This window comes from Bos mutus, chromosome 19 (assembly GCF_027580195.1).
Source record: "Bos mutus isolate GX-2022 chromosome 19, NWIPB_WYAK_1.1, whole genome shotgun sequence".
NCBI lineage: Eukaryota > Metazoa > Chordata > Mammalia > Artiodactyla > Bovidae > Bos > Bos mutus.
In genome coordinates, this window is record NC_091635.1 from 42,050,434 (window position 1) to 42,064,760 (window position 14,327).

Consider the following 14,327-nt stretch of genomic DNA (forward strand, 5'->3'; position numbering starts at 1 on the left):
TTGGCCACACTGTGTGGCATGTAGGATCTTAGTTCCCTAACCAGGGATTGAACCCATGCCCCCTGCATTGGAAACAGGGAGTCTTAACCACTGGACCACCAGAGAAGTCCTTGTTTTTCATTTTTTGCAGAACTGCCATACTGTTTTCCATATTGGCTATAACATTTTACTTCTCATCAACAGTACACAGAGTTCCAGTTTCTGCACATCCTTGCCTTATTTTCTCATTTTTTTATGGTAGCCATCCTTATGGAGAAGGCAATGGCACCCCACTCCAGTACTCTTGCCTGGAAAATCCCATGGATGGAGGAACCTGGTAGGCTGCAGTCCATGGGGTCGCTAAGAGTCGGACATGACTGACTGACTTCACTTCGACTTTTCACTTTCATTCATTGGAGAAGGAAATGGCAACCCACTCCAGTGTTCTTGCCTGGAGAATCCCAGGGATGGGGCAGCCTGGTGGGCTGCCATCTATGGGGTCGCACAGAGTCGGACACAACTGAAGCGAGTTAGCAGCAGCCATCCTTATGGGTGTGAGATTGGACACGATTCTTACCTAGCTCGTATTTTTCTGGCCTGAGTCCTGGCAAAACGTGAATGTAACTCAAGTTGGGTTTGGAGAGCTTGGGTAGTTTGAGCCAGGAGAGAGGGACATTTGTCCTTTACCTTGGGAGATTCATCAGTTCTAGGCAGTGAAAGCCTAAATAGTGTTATACTTGCGTTATGGAGATATATGACCCAGTTGGACAGGACAAGCTACTGGTCCCCCAAGGAGTTAAAGATGCCTATATCTCTCTGTCTGCAGGTAAAGAATATTGAGGAGCACCGGCAGCGTAGTTTGGACTCTGTGCAGGAGCTGATGGAGAGCGGGCAGGCAGTGGGAGGCATGGTTACCACCACCACAGGTCAGTTCTCACCTCTTCCCCATCATGTGGTGAGGAGCAGACATGCATCCTGAAGGGGGTCTCGTTTCTTTACTTATTCTTAAGATTAATATGGGCTTCCCAGGTGACTCAGTGGTAAAGAGTCTTCCTGCTAGTGTAGGAGGAGCAGGAGACACAGGTTCAATTCCTGGGTCAGAAAGATTCCCCTGTAGAAGGAAATGGCAACCTGCTCCAGTATTCTTGCCATGGACGGAGGAGTCTGGTGGGCTACAGTCTACGGGATCACAAAAGAGTCAGATGTGACTGAGCGACTGAGCACGCACGCACGCACGCAGACACACAAGATTAATATATGTGGATTAGGACCATTTTTGTGTTAGGCTATATTGAAAGCAAGTGTCTAGAGTTACCTAGACATCACACATAGCTGGGAGGCTCTTAAAATACCTCTTTTGAGAATGTCTTCCTCTTATCTCTTTCCTACCTCTTCCCAGATTGGAACCAGCCAGCTGAGGCACAGCAAGCCCAGCAAATCCAGAGGATCATTTCACGCTGCAACTGCAGAATGTACTATATTAGTTACAGCCATGACATTGATCCTGAGCTGGCAACACAGATTAAGCCACCTGAGGTTCCTGAGAACCAGGAAAAGGAAGATCTCCTGAAGAAGCAAGAAGGTATTCAGGGTTTGAAAGGCTTTTGGGGGGGAGTAGGAACCTTGTGAAAGTAATTTCCTTGGTGGTTTTGAGGCAGTAGTGTTATTAAGAGTCCCACTATGCACAGGGCATTAGCATTTCACTTTGCTTTTTATTTTTTAAGTACTGCTAGGAAAGAACAGAATTGGAATAAATGGGGGACTTGTCTGGTGGTCCCATAGTTAAGACTTTGTGCTTCCACTGCAGGGCGCACAGGTTTGATCCCTGGTTGGGGCACTAAGATCCCACATGCCGGGAGTCTCAGTCAAAAAAAAACAAATAACTGGAATGAATGCATATTGTTTGATTCTGAAATAAGCAGGTGTTTCTACCCATGAACATATCTCACCAAGCCCTTTTATGGGGTTAATTAACAGACATGGTTCAAGATATGGATTAGGAGATGGGATAGAAATTTAGGGAGAAACTCTCTTATTCAGCTGCAAACAATTATTTAGGGGCTGTGGATACCTTTACCCTCATCCATCATGAGCTGGAAATCTCCACCAACCCAGCTCAATATGCTATGATCCTGGACATCGTCAATAACCTGCTGCTCCATGTAGAACCCAAGCGGAAGGTGAGTAGGATCTGTTATAGAATGCCAGTTAGCCTCAGAGGAACCCCCAGACCTTGTGGTTTTATTTGGGCTCCAGTAACAAAAGCCATGCTTCAGACTGAAAAAGGGCCTGATGGATGATTTATCCTCTTTTAGTTAGCAGCAGCAGTTGAAATTTTAGTTATCTAGGAAAGGTCTGAGTGTCCCTTGTTTTCCTTGGTCAATTTTTTCTTTAGTCACTTACCTCGAAAAACACCAGACTGCTCCTCACTTCCATCTCTGTCCCTCCCCTGTGGAACTGGCTTATTGTGAAATCCACATTGCCAAATCTTTCGTCTTGGCCTCCTCCTTATTCTTGCTACTAACGGTGACAGATGAAGGTGAACATTCCGGAAGAGGTCATTTCTTGTTCCTCTCTATATTTTATGTTACTGCAAGGCTTGTCTCTTGTTCATTTCCTTTTCTGTTCCTTTAGGAGCACAGTGAGAAGAAGCAGCGGGTCAGGTTCCAGCTCGAGATCTCTAGCAATCCTGAGGAGCAGCGCAGCAGCATATTACATTTGCAGGAGGCAGTGCGGCAGCATGTGGCACAGATACGGCAGCTGGAAAAGCAGATGTATTCTATCATGAAGGTAGTCTCCTGGAGTAGGGAATCTGACGGTAGGGAGGTCTTCTAAGACATGGGCAATTTCTCAGTTTCTCCTGTTCTGGCTCCCTAGTCTTTGCAGGATGATAGCAAGAATGAGAACCTGCTTGACCTGAACCTAAAGCTTCAGTTGCAGCTAAACCAGGAGAAGGCCAACTTACAGCTGGAAAGTGAAGAGCTTAATATCCTAATCAGGTGCCACAGCATTCTCCCCATGCCCTTCTCCAGTGCCCAAGATGGAGTCAGTTTCTTTTGCCTGCGTTCTGATAGTCTTTAGGTCTAGTGTATGTTATCGAAGGCTGATGTAGTAAATTCAGGCACCTTTTCCTGAATGAGCCTTGTTAGACTTGGCCAACAGGTTGAGAACAGGAGAGCCCTTTTTTAGGATCCTTACTAGAGTACCTCAGGAAAAAGAAAAACAAGTAGTTCAGAAAGATCATTTTTGTGGCCATGATGCTGTGCAACTGAACTAAAAATAAAATGTTTTGAAGTTGATCAGTAGGGAACACGATTGCAGATATAATTGCAGGGGTTATTAGTAGGAACAGCTTACTTCAAGAAGCTGTAGAACTGAAGATGGTATTTGTCCTCACGTGGCAGCGTGTAAGAAACAATGAATCCAATGAAAATATTTAGGGAATGGTTGTTCTAGAATAGGTCCATCTCTGGGTTTACCTCCTGCATCATTCTAGGGCACTCCACTCCACCTCTAACCCAAATGCTGTTGCCTGTATTGGCTTTGACTTTCCTATCCTTTTATAGGTGTTTTAAGGATTTCCAGTTGCAGCAGGCCAACAAGATGGAGCTGCGAAAGCAGCAAGAGGATGTGAGTGTGGTCCGCCGCACTGAATTCTACTTTGCTCAGGCACGATGGCGCTTGACCGAGGAAGACGGACAGCTAGGAATTGCTGAACTGGAGCTGCAGCGGTTCCTCTACAGCAAGGTATCGGGTATATACAGTCACACAAAGACAGCAGTATTGAGAGGCATTGACCTTTCTCAGGAGTCTAACTCACAAAGAGAGACTATTATTTGATTGTTAATGGTGGTATGAGTGGTTATTAATAATGATGGAAACATTAGTAGAGAGAGTACCCCTCATGCACATTTGTTTGTGATAGTAAATAATAGAGATACAGATGAGCTTGATCAAATGCTTCCCTCATTGAAGAAGAAAATTGTTCTGTATGGCCAGAGGAAAGTAGTCTCCCAAGTCCAGCTTAGAATAGAATCATTAATTCTATACTGGCATACGTCTTTCCTGCAGTTACCCTTGGCGTGGAGGACAGGACGTTCTTCATTATTCTTCCATCTCCCCTAGAGATATTTGGAAACGTGTTGAGACCATTTCTTAATGTCATAGGGACTGGAAAGTATTGTTGGCACTTAGTGCCCTGGCCATCAGTGCCCATTAGAAATACTGGATTAGAGGATGTTTTGAGTCTAAGATTGAAAGACATAACAAAAGCATTTGTAGAACTTGAAAACAAATGATATAGGTAGCAATCCTCTGGCAGGCTCCTGAGAAAGGCTTATTATAGTGGGTTGGGGGGTTGGGATCTGTCTTTATAGGTGAATAAATCGGATGACACAGCAGAACATCTTCTGGAGTTGGGCTGGTTCACTATGAACAATCTCCTCCCTAATGCTGTCTATAAGGTAAGTCTTAGATCCCTATTCCTAGCCCATTTACAGGCTTCCTAACACTGGGCATTTGCAATGACACTTCCCAGCTATGGGATACAATGTGGTGATGTGAGATGGAAACTTGCCTAGATTAGCAAGACCATTGCTGCTTCTCTCAGTCTGCAGAGGATTTGTGGATTGATTTATCACTGTCTCTCCTACAGGTAGTCCTGCGGCCCCAGAGTTCTTGCCAGTCTGGACGACAACTGGCCCTTCGCCTCTTTAGCAAAGTCCGGCCCCCAGTTGGGGGTATTTCTGTTAAGGAGCACTTTGAGGTTAGTAAACACTCCTTTGGGGACCCAGGAACAAAAGGCAGTGAAAAGCTATCTGTGCATTGTTACATTAGGGGTAGGTAAACTGAGGGATGATGTCTGAGCTTAATTGCTTCTTCAGCCTTTTTCCTCTTTAGGTAAATGTGGTGCCTCTCACCATCCAGCTGACACACCAGTTCTTCCATAGAATAATGGGTTTTTTCTTTCCTGGCCGAAGTGTGGAAGATGATGAGGTTGGTGATGAAGAAGATAAGTCCAAACTGGTGACTACTGGTGAGAACTTTAATGGGGAGCTCCAGAGGACTGGGGTCACAGCCCCAGAGATGGCTGAAGCTTCCGAAGGAGGACAACAGCTAGTGTACTTGCTTTTTTGTAGGAATACCAGTGGTGAAGCCTCGGCAGCTGATTGCAACAGATGATACAGCACCACTGGGCCCTGGGAAGGGTGTGGCACAGGGCTTGAATCGGAGTTCTGGGGTCAGAAGGTCATTTCGCAAAGCACCTGAGGTACCGGACAGGCCCCTGATAATAGGAAAATGGGAGAGTCCTGGGGTACTCTGTTTGGCCCGGCTGGGGATTTCTTCTGTTTCTTTTTGAGTCTACTCCAGGGATGAAAGGAGTTGGAGATGTTTGGGGTCCTGAATTTCTTGTGATGGTTTGAGGGGTACATACTTCTTTCCTTTCCTAGCACCCTGTCGATGATATTGACAAGATGAAAGAGCGAGCTGCCATGAACAACTCCTTCATCTATATAAAGATCCCACAGGTTCCACTGTGCGTCAGCTACAAGGTCTGCCCTTTCCCAGCACTTCCTTAGAACAGTATGGGAAGGGTACCAGATAAGATCAGAGATTAAAAACAGAGATAGTGAAGGTGGTCTGTGGGTAATGTGCTATTCCCTCTGGATTCTCTTAGGAATCAGTACCAGACTGAGATAGGGAGAAGTCAGTATCAGTATCTGTAGGTTGCTGCTGCAGAAAGATACCAGGTGTGGACTCAAGTACTGGCTTGGACTAAAAATGGCAGCCGATATATTTTTTTCTCTTCTCTTCCCTCCCACTCTTTCTGTTGCAGGGTGAGAAGAACAGTGTGGACTGGGGTGACCTTAACCTGGTGCTGCCCTGTCTGGAGTACCACAACAACACATGGACGTGGCTAGACTTTGCCATGGCTGTCAAGAGGGACAGCCGCAAAGCCCTGGTTGCCCAGGTATCCCGGCAGAGTTCATGGCTGTTTGGTTAGCAGAGGCTGGCAAGCAGATCCTCTGCTCAGGGGCATTTTGTTGTAACATGTATGTGTTAGCAGGCAGCCATGGGAAGGGGGCAGGTGAATGGAGTGATTGTTACTCCTGTCCTCTCCATGACTTTGCTCAGATGGTTAAATTGAATGTCTACTGAGTGTTTCATATATGTTAACTACTGTTGATTTTTAGGGAAGTGAGGACTGACATAAGTTCATGTTTAGAATGGGTTCTAATACACTGTAAGCTTCTTGAGAGCAGAGATCGTTTAATAATCTGAATTGCCCCCATTGTGTGTCCATGTAAGTTAAATAAATATTGACTTGTTCCAGTTAACTTACTCTGCCTGTCCCATTAATATTCACCTTCCCTTTTACTCCTCTCTAACCTATCAGGTAATCAAAGAGAAGCTAAGGCTGAAGCCTGCAACAGGGTCTGAGGTCCGGGGAAAACTAGAAACTAAATCAGACCTCAACATGCAACAGCAGGAAGAGGAGGAGAAGGCCCGGCTCCTCATCGGTTTAAGTGTGGGCAACAAGAATCCTGGGAAGAAGTCCATCTTTGGCAGGCGCAAGTGATCCGGCAATCCAAGAGAGGCTGCAGTACAGGATCTGACTCTGACTCAGGCCCCAGGGACTTGTGGGGTGGGAGGTGTTTCCCTTCATCCTTTAGGATTTGTGGGGGTCAGGAGCCCATAGGGTGCTGTGGAGAGAGGCCCTGCTCCTTAACAGCTGGCTGGTTCCTTGCAGACCACGATGGATAATGCTGAGTTCTACCTCACACTGATCAGCAGGTCCAGGGCCAGAGAGGCATCAAGAGAGCAAGACCCAGGGAACGGCTCCAAGGCCAGAATCTGGTTCCCTTGGGATCAACTGAAAGGGTGGGGGGGACAGTTCTGATCAAGTGTGATAAATTTTTATAAATAGGCATATATAAAAAAATACATATATATATATATATATATTTGTAAGTGTAACTGCTCTCCCTGTGTGCCAGAAAGCGGAGGGGAGGGGCTGATCTTCTGTCCCTCATCCCACCACCCTGTATGAAAGAGGTATTAGTGTTCTGGGGGAATCAGCCCCTCCCCAAACTGCCAACCTCACTTTGGAGAATGGCAGTAGGAGACAGGGCTGGCCATGGATCTCTCTCCCTGGGGTATCCCCTGAAGAATGGTTAAAAAAAAAAAAAAGTGATTTAAAGAGAAAAAATATATTTTAAATTTGATGCTGTTTTTTTTTTTTTTCTAATTATATTGAGTGTATGCTTTCAGCCTGTATCCTTTTCTCTCCATCAATCCAAGAAACCACCAATCCTAGCTGCCACTCTGAGGGTGGCTTCTTCCCTCCTGCCTGAAGCTGTATCACAGATATTTCCCAGCTCTAATGTGACATGGGTCCCATGCTGACATATTTAGTCCTGGCTCTAAGCTGTTCTTCACCAGGGCGATAGGATTTGGGGATAAGAGTGAGGTTTGACTGCATCATTTGCCTCTCTAGTCTTGAACAGCAAGGAAAAGAGGCGGGGCTTGTGTGTAACAGCACGGGGGGAAGGAATTGCTTATGTAACTGGGACAGCAGATTTAGCAGAAGGAGAGAGGAGGCAGAAGCTGGGGATGGGAGCAGTGAGCTGCCGGCAGGGGCACCATGCCCAGATGGCTGCTTCTCATAAGGTAGGGTGTGGGGCCTCTGGCAGCTTCTTTAGGGGAGGTGAAAGAGGCATAGGCTTGAGGCCTGGCAATTGACTGGTGGTGTCCACTGTGGGGGTGGGGCAGGGAGGCTTTAGTATCAAAGTAGCTATCCCAGCCCCATACTGAGAGGTGCAGGCTGAATTTCTGATGCCATATGGGGGAAATGTCCAAATACTCCTTTCCTAGAGGATTTTCATTGTGTCCAGGAAATCCAGACTTTGGCTTGATGCAAGGGCAGTGGCCGTCTTGCCTGGGTCAAATCTATGTCTTTAGGGTTGAGATTTGAGGGAGTGCCTGCTAAAGATGGGCAGAACCTGTAATGCCTCAGGGGCAGAAGGTTTAGTGGCTCCTTTGGTTCTCAGCAGGGTGGCAACATCCGGGGCCCCTGGGTCCAAGGCTGGAAGAGCCTCTGGTCAGGTGTGGGGACCACAAGGTCAGGTGTGAAAGAACTGTGGGGACTACGGGGGCATCAGTTCCTGCACCGGGAGCCCCTGGAGCCAGCCCCACTACTAGTAGAGAAGCCGCTGCCTGAGTGGCCAGTGCCTCAGTTCATCAACCTCTTTCTGCCGGAATTTCCTATTAGGCCCCTTAGTGGGCATCAGCAGCTAAAGGTAGGTCAGTGGAATCCCTGGAAAGGGTCTCAGTCTCAAGGAGAAATCAAGAAACAGAGTCTCAACTGCCCTGTTCTCCACTTCTCTGTACAGATTTTAGGCCTTGTGGCTAAAGGCTCCTTTGGAACAGTCCTCAAGGTGTTAGATTGTGGCCAGAAAGCAGTATTTGCAGTGAAGGTAGGGACCAAGGCACTCCCACATTCTCTAGTCCCTGCCTCAGCCTTGATTCCAGAGAGGTTGGGAGGAATAAACAGTATAATACCACTGTTGCCCTCTAGCATCACTCCTCTCCTTTTATAGGTGGTACCCAAGGCAAAGGTCCTACAGAGGGACATCCTGAGGCAGTGCAAAGAGGAGGTCAGCATCCAGGTATGCAGTATGCACACAGCTCTGGAAAGGATCTTCGGAAGAACCAAACTACAGGTGGAGAAAGCACCTCTTGTGTCCAACTAGCCTGCTTTTCCTGACTCTGACCCCTCCCTCTGCTGTAACCAGAAGACCTCAGGAAATGCAGCTATCAGTAGAGTGATTCTAGGTCCTGAGGGAAGACTCTCCAGCACATCCACTGTGTTCCTTAGTAGTGGGGTACCAGGCAGGCAGCCTGAACTGAGAGGTGGGGCAGCAGCTTCCTTTCTGCACAACTAGGTAAAGCCTGACTTCTGGCTGCCTTGATCCTCAGTGTTCCTCACTTCCTGTCTTCTTTGTCCATAGCGACAGATCAACCATCCTTTTGTACACAGTATGGGGGACAGCTGGCAGGGAAAACGACACCTCTTCATTAGTGAGTAACTGGCTTCTCTCCTCATTCCCAAGGGTACTTTTGCTGTACTCCCCACCTGAGATTACCCATCCCTTTGGCTTGTTCTGCCTTTGCTCTGTTCCCCTTCTTGTAGTACTGCTCTCTCCCAAAGGGAGAGGGGACAGCAGGTGGCATCGGTTTGGGCAGGAGGCATGCAATGCCTTGCGCCCAGGCACAGGAGGCCCCAAATATTGCCCAGACTTCTGCTGCTTTGCAGTGTGCAGCTACTGCAGCACAGATCTTTACTCCCTGTGGTCTGCTGTTGGCCGCTTGACTGAGGCTTCCATCCGCCTCTTTGCTGCTGAGCTGATCCTGGTGCTGTGTAAGTGAAACAGGAGTGGTAATGGAAATGAGGAAGGAATTAAGGAGGGAGGGAGGAGGCAGGAGAGAATTGAAGTCCACAGGGATAGAAACGGGGTGGGAGCTATCAGGGAGATTGGAAAGGACAAAGAGCTTCAGTAACCCTCATGCTTGCTGTCGTCCACAGGCTATCTCCATGACTTGGGCATCATCCATCGAGATGTGAAGGTAACTAAATGTTTTGTTTTTGTCTGAGGAGGGACTTCAGTAAGATGTTCCAATAGGTCCAAGAAGGTGGGAGGAGCTGCTGAGAACAGTTGACCTTGGGACCCTAGTGGGTGTTAAGGATTTGGGCAAGGGCCCTCCAAGTATAGACCTGGCTGCTGAGCAAGGGCATCTTCTTCAGCTGAGAATACACATGATGAAAAAGGGGTGAAAGGAAGAGAATGAATAATAACTTCTCACCTGTGGTTTTTCAGATGGAGAATATCCTTCTGGATGAACGAGGTAAGTCATTTCTTTTTCTAGTCCCAGAATAAGAGGCACCACAGTTTGGAAATAAGTCATGACTGATGAGGGTTGGAACAGAATGGTGCTGATGCCTTGTTTTTCACAGGCCATTTGAAACTGACAGACTTTGGTTTGTCCCGCCACCTGCCCCAAGGAGCCCGCGCCTATACTATCTGTGGCACTCTTCAGTACATGGGTGAGGGAGAAGCTAAAGCTGATGGGTAAGCAGTAGGCAGGAGGAATGCTAACAGATTCAGTGACAAGTATCTTTCAAATCTGTAGCGCCCGAGGTCCTGAGTGGAGGGCCTTACAACCATGCTGCTGACTGGTGGTCCCTGGGTGTCTTGCTTTTCTCTCTGTCAACTGGAAAGGTGAGAGAATGGTAGTGACATTGGGCAGAGAGGAGTTGCTTTCTGGTGGGAAGAAAGAAGATGTTAAGAAATCTTCCCTTATTCTTACTAAGCAGTGACATCTTCCCACCCCTTAACTCAGTTCCCGGTGCCAGCAGAGAGAGATCATGTGGCCATGTTGGCAAGTGTGACCCACTATGACTCTGAGATCCCATCTTCTCTTAACCAGGGGCTCTCACTCCTGCTCCACGAGGTAAGGGCGAGCACGACTTCACTACAAAAACCTTTCACTTCTTTCCCTATCACTGAAGTGATATGTCCTCATTCCTCTGATTAGTTATTGGTGGTGGGCAGGTATGGGGGCTGTTCCAACTTGATCAAGTACTCCCTCACTAGTTGCCTTCTAACTAGCACTTCAGACTTTATACCTGAGTTGCTGATCCTCCAAAGCTCGTCCCTATCCATAGCAGGTCACTTCTGAGAGAGTGCTGCTCTCTTACCAATACAGCTCCTTTATTCCTACTGCTGCCCCAAAATTAGCCTATTTCTCCCACTTTTACATATCTCTGTTCTTTTGGGTTCCTCTCCCTGCCCTTCACAGATCCATGAACTTCTTTCTCCTTTTCCAGCTTCTCTGTTCCGTCCCTTTCATATCCCAGTCTCTCATCCTTCATGCTCTGTTTTCCTTCAGCTCTTACACCAGAATCCCCTTCACCGTCTACGTTATTTGCATCACTTCCAGGTCCACCCTTTCTTCCGGGGTGTGGCCTTTGACCCAGAGCTCCTACAGAAGCATCCAGTGAACTTTGTCTTGGAGACACAAGCTACCCAGTCTAGTCCATCATCGGAGTCCATGTTCTTCAAGGACTTTGACTGTAATCTGGAGTCCTTCCTGGTCCACCCGAGGCTGGCTTGAGCTCCTCTACTGGAGTTGGGGCCCATCCGGGAACCTGAGGACTTCCTCCACTGCCAGCCCACTGTGACCACCTGATGATCAGTTTGTTTTCACTTTGTAGCCTCTTATTCTGTTCCTCTAGGTGCTGAACCAGAGTTCAGACTGGGTGTTCTGCTGTTGGCAGCCACGATGCCCTAGTCCTTGCCTCATCTTACAACCTCTCTCTCAATCTCAGATCAGAGTGTGGACCTTTACCTTTATTTCAGTTCACCAGTGCTTATACCCTGCAGTTTTTAGCCAGAAGTTTATTCCACTTTTCCTTCTTGTTTCTGTGCCATGTTTCCTTTCATGAGCAATAACATTTCATGGGTTCCCAAGGTGCTATTTATGTGTTTAAAAGGCTTGTCAGAAGCAGTATGAATGTTTTTCAGAGATCTCAAAAGCTAGCATTTATTTCAACCCCTAAATATGCAGGTAAAACATGATTTAGGGCCCAAAGTCAGTCTAATTTTTAAAAATTTAAAAAGTTAATCTAATAGCATACTGTGAGGAAGAGAATAAGAAATGAAACATGGGTGGGTTACATGTCTTCTTTAGGTGTAACTGGAATAACTATCCACATTTTTTCCAAAACAAAACCTCTTTGAAAGACATAAGTATTCTTAAATTGATCTCTTCCCTAGATGGCCAAGGGTTTAGTTTGTGATGGGCAAACCAATGGATTAAGAGGCATGACATCAACTTTGAGATTTAAGATAAGAGATGTAACTCAAGAAACTTTTCCTATAGGAAAATCATCTGAACCTTAAATTTGAATACATTTCTGGCCTTCATGACTTCTTTTCATTTTTCTTTAACTTCCTAAAAGCTTTACTTTCATTATTCTTCAGTCATATCTGAAGAGAGTCTGGGAAGTACTCTGAGTACTGTTTATTAATTTTGTCCCTGGTTTAAGCCAGATTTTCCCTGTACATAGCTGGCATTTTATTGACCTCTGCAGAACTGCTTTATCTGAATTATACTTTGACAATCCATATGAAGATCCCTATGAAATTTAATTGCTGTGGATACTGTAAAGGGTGTTTATAGATCATAATGTTCTATATAAGGATGTATGTGAGAAAATTTTCTCTGAACCCAATTGTGCTTTTCCTCAATTGCTGGTTGGTTTTTACCTTAAAGCCAATTTATATTCAACTGAGTCTATTTTTCTTTTCATATGATGCTAGACCCCTGAGGGCCCAGTCTGTGGTCTACTTCCAGCAAGTGTTCAGGACCTCATGTTATGTTTTGTATGCTAGCCATGTTCTTGGTTCCATCCTCCTTTTCTGCCTTTACTTTTCTTATTTTCATTTTTCTGTTTTAATCCTTTTTTAAAAATCTTAGTAGATTATCTCCATCTTCTTTTAGAATTAGGTTGAGATATAAATAAATAATGTATCCTTAAGCCTTTTGACTATCTCATTTGTTTCTCTTTAGAGACTTTTTAAGCTTTATTACATATTTCTAAAGTTGTCATGACCAGAACTTCACATTGGATAAAAAAACAATACTAGAAATAGAAACTAATGGCTTCTAAAATAGTAAAGAGTATTAGACTGGAATTTAGGAGACCTGGTGACTTGATCCACCAACAAATATCTCAGTAAGAGGCCTCAGAAGAAGCCAACCCTGCTGACACCTTGATCCCACTTCTAGGCTCCAGTATTGTGAAAAAATAAATTTCTGTTGTTTAAGCCATCGGTCTGTGGTACTGCATTTTATTTAACCCAATATATCTAAAAATATCTCAACATAGCTCAGTTGGTAAAGAATCCGCCTGCTGTCCTCCCAGTTCAATTCTTGGGTTGGGAAGATCCGCTGGGGAAGGGATAGGCTACCCACTCCAGTATTCTTGGGCTTCCCTTGTGGCTCAGCTGGTAAAGAATCCGCCTGCAATGCAGAAGGCCTGGGTTCGATCCCTGGATTGGGAAGATCCCCTGGAGAAGGCCTGGGGAATTCCATGGACTGTATAGTCCATGAGGGTCGCAGAGAGTCAGACACAACTGAGCGACTTTCACAACATGTAATCAACACCTTAAAATAAGGTTTTCTTCTCTTTTTTTTCATACAAAGTCCTCAAAATCCAGTTTGTGTTTTACTCCTACAGTCTCAGTTTGGACTCGCCACATTTGAAGTGCTCAGTAGCCACATGAAGTGCTCAGTAGCCACATGGCTAGTGGCTCTACTACTGGATAATACAGAAGAGCCCATCCCCTGAGAGCCCTGAAGTTTGTAACATTATGATTTTTCCTCCTTGGGTTATTGCCTTTTCCAAATTCATTATGACTTCAGAGTGTCAATAAGGTGCCTGTGAGTGTTGAAACGAACATACTTCATAATAAACTATAACTCCAAATACTTACCTTTAGGCTGTTTTCCAAAATCAATCCCACTTCCAGTAGCTAGTTTCACACACGGGTCTCAAGAGACAATAGAATATAGTTGGTAGTGTGGGTGGCAGTCTGTACCCTGCCACTACCTGAGGGGCATTGAACAAAAGACATTACGTGTGACTCAGTTCCTATGTCTGTAAAACGGGAATATTTACAGCACCTATTTCATAGTTCTTTTAAGGATTAAAGGAGATATAAAAGGCATCTGGAAGAGTGCCAGGTGCCTTAATAAATGTCCAGATACTTGTGAGCTATGACTGTTTAAGTAAACTTGTTGCGGGCTCTGAGGTAAGTCCTAAGAAAACACCAGAAATTCTGGAGAGGTTAAATGACAGCGCAGGCTGTTTGAGGCCATCACGGACGCAAGACCTGTTCGCGGACCAAGCAACCTAAGTGAAAAAACAAAACCACTCCACTTACCTTCCCTTCTAGACCCCTCGGCCGGCTCCTGCTGGTCACGGCTAAAGTAACTGTGGGAAACCTGAGCGAGAGACTTCTAAGGCCAGGCCACGGGGACAACTTTTTTGACTGAGAGTGAGAGTGGCCTTCTCGAAACTAGAGGGATGGATTCCTCGACCGTCCAGCTACCCATTACGCTCTCGGAGGTGAGGCCGAAAGACTGGCCTTGGGCGTTGAGCGCCCCTCTCCCACCGCCCGCATCGAGGGTTGACGCTGGGGATCAGATCGCAGGGCACACGCGCGCGCGCGCGCGCCCACGGTGGGCATGGCCGGGAGGGGCCAATCCAAGCCCCGCCCTTG

General features: G+C 46.2%; 1 protein-coding gene and 1 long non-coding RNA gene across 9 annotated transcripts in view; one reads left to right on the forward strand and one right to left on the reverse strand.

Annotated features, from left to right (window-relative positions):
- Positions 1–12,580, forward strand: part of BLTP2 (bridge-like lipid transfer protein family member 2) — a 32,869-nt gene extending 20,289 nt beyond the window's left edge. For 2 of the 8 annotated variants that reach the window (XM_070390365.1, XM_070390366.1), the window contains exons 27-49: positions 806–905; positions 1,379–1,561; positions 2,038–2,159; positions 2,614–2,769; positions 2,857–2,978; positions 3,546–3,726; positions 4,356–4,442; positions 4,634–4,744; positions 4,879–5,014; positions 5,118–5,248; positions 5,430–5,531; positions 5,816–5,950; positions 8,031–8,279; positions 8,373–8,456; positions 8,580–8,648; positions 8,991–9,060; positions 9,173–9,400; positions 9,566–9,606; positions 9,858–9,885; positions 9,995–10,084; positions 10,171–10,259; positions 10,381–10,491; positions 10,930–12,580. In XM_070390365.1, coding sequence (XP_070246466.1) covers positions 806–905; positions 1,379–1,561; positions 2,038–2,159; positions 2,614–2,769; positions 2,857–2,978; positions 3,546–3,726; positions 4,356–4,442; positions 4,634–4,744; positions 4,879–5,014; positions 5,118–5,248; positions 5,430–5,531; positions 5,816–5,950; positions 8,031–8,279; positions 8,373–8,456; positions 8,580–8,648; positions 8,991–9,060; positions 9,173–9,400; positions 9,566–9,606; positions 9,858–9,885; positions 9,995–10,084; positions 10,171–10,259; positions 10,381–10,491; positions 10,930–11,154 — 2,850 coding nt within the window. In that variant the 3' untranslated portion in view covers positions 11,155–12,580. Of the gene's footprint in view, positions 1–805; positions 906–1,378; positions 1,562–2,037; positions 2,160–2,613; positions 2,770–2,856; positions 2,979–3,545; positions 3,727–4,355; positions 4,443–4,633; positions 4,745–4,878; positions 5,015–5,117; positions 5,249–5,429; positions 5,532–5,815; positions 5,951–6,376; positions 7,651–8,030; positions 8,280–8,372; positions 8,457–8,579; positions 8,649–8,990; positions 9,061–9,172; positions 9,401–9,565; positions 9,607–9,857; positions 9,886–9,994; positions 10,085–10,170; positions 10,260–10,380; positions 10,492–10,929 lie in introns of those variants that run through there. The other 6 variants (XM_070390370.1, XM_005888188.2, XM_070390367.1 and 3 more) reach the window with 5 other exon arrangements.
- A 296-nt stretch (positions 12,581–12,876) lies between these two features.
- On the reverse strand, positions 12,877–14,286 carry LOC138992138 (uncharacterized). The gene is made up of 3 exons (XR_011468041.1): positions 13,989–14,286; positions 13,539–13,654; positions 12,877–13,065 (listed from the first exon to the last, which is right to left on the reverse strand). It is a non-coding gene; the product is annotated as an uncharacterized lncRNA (long non-coding RNA).
- Between the last annotated feature and the right edge of the window lie 41 nt (positions 14,287–14,327).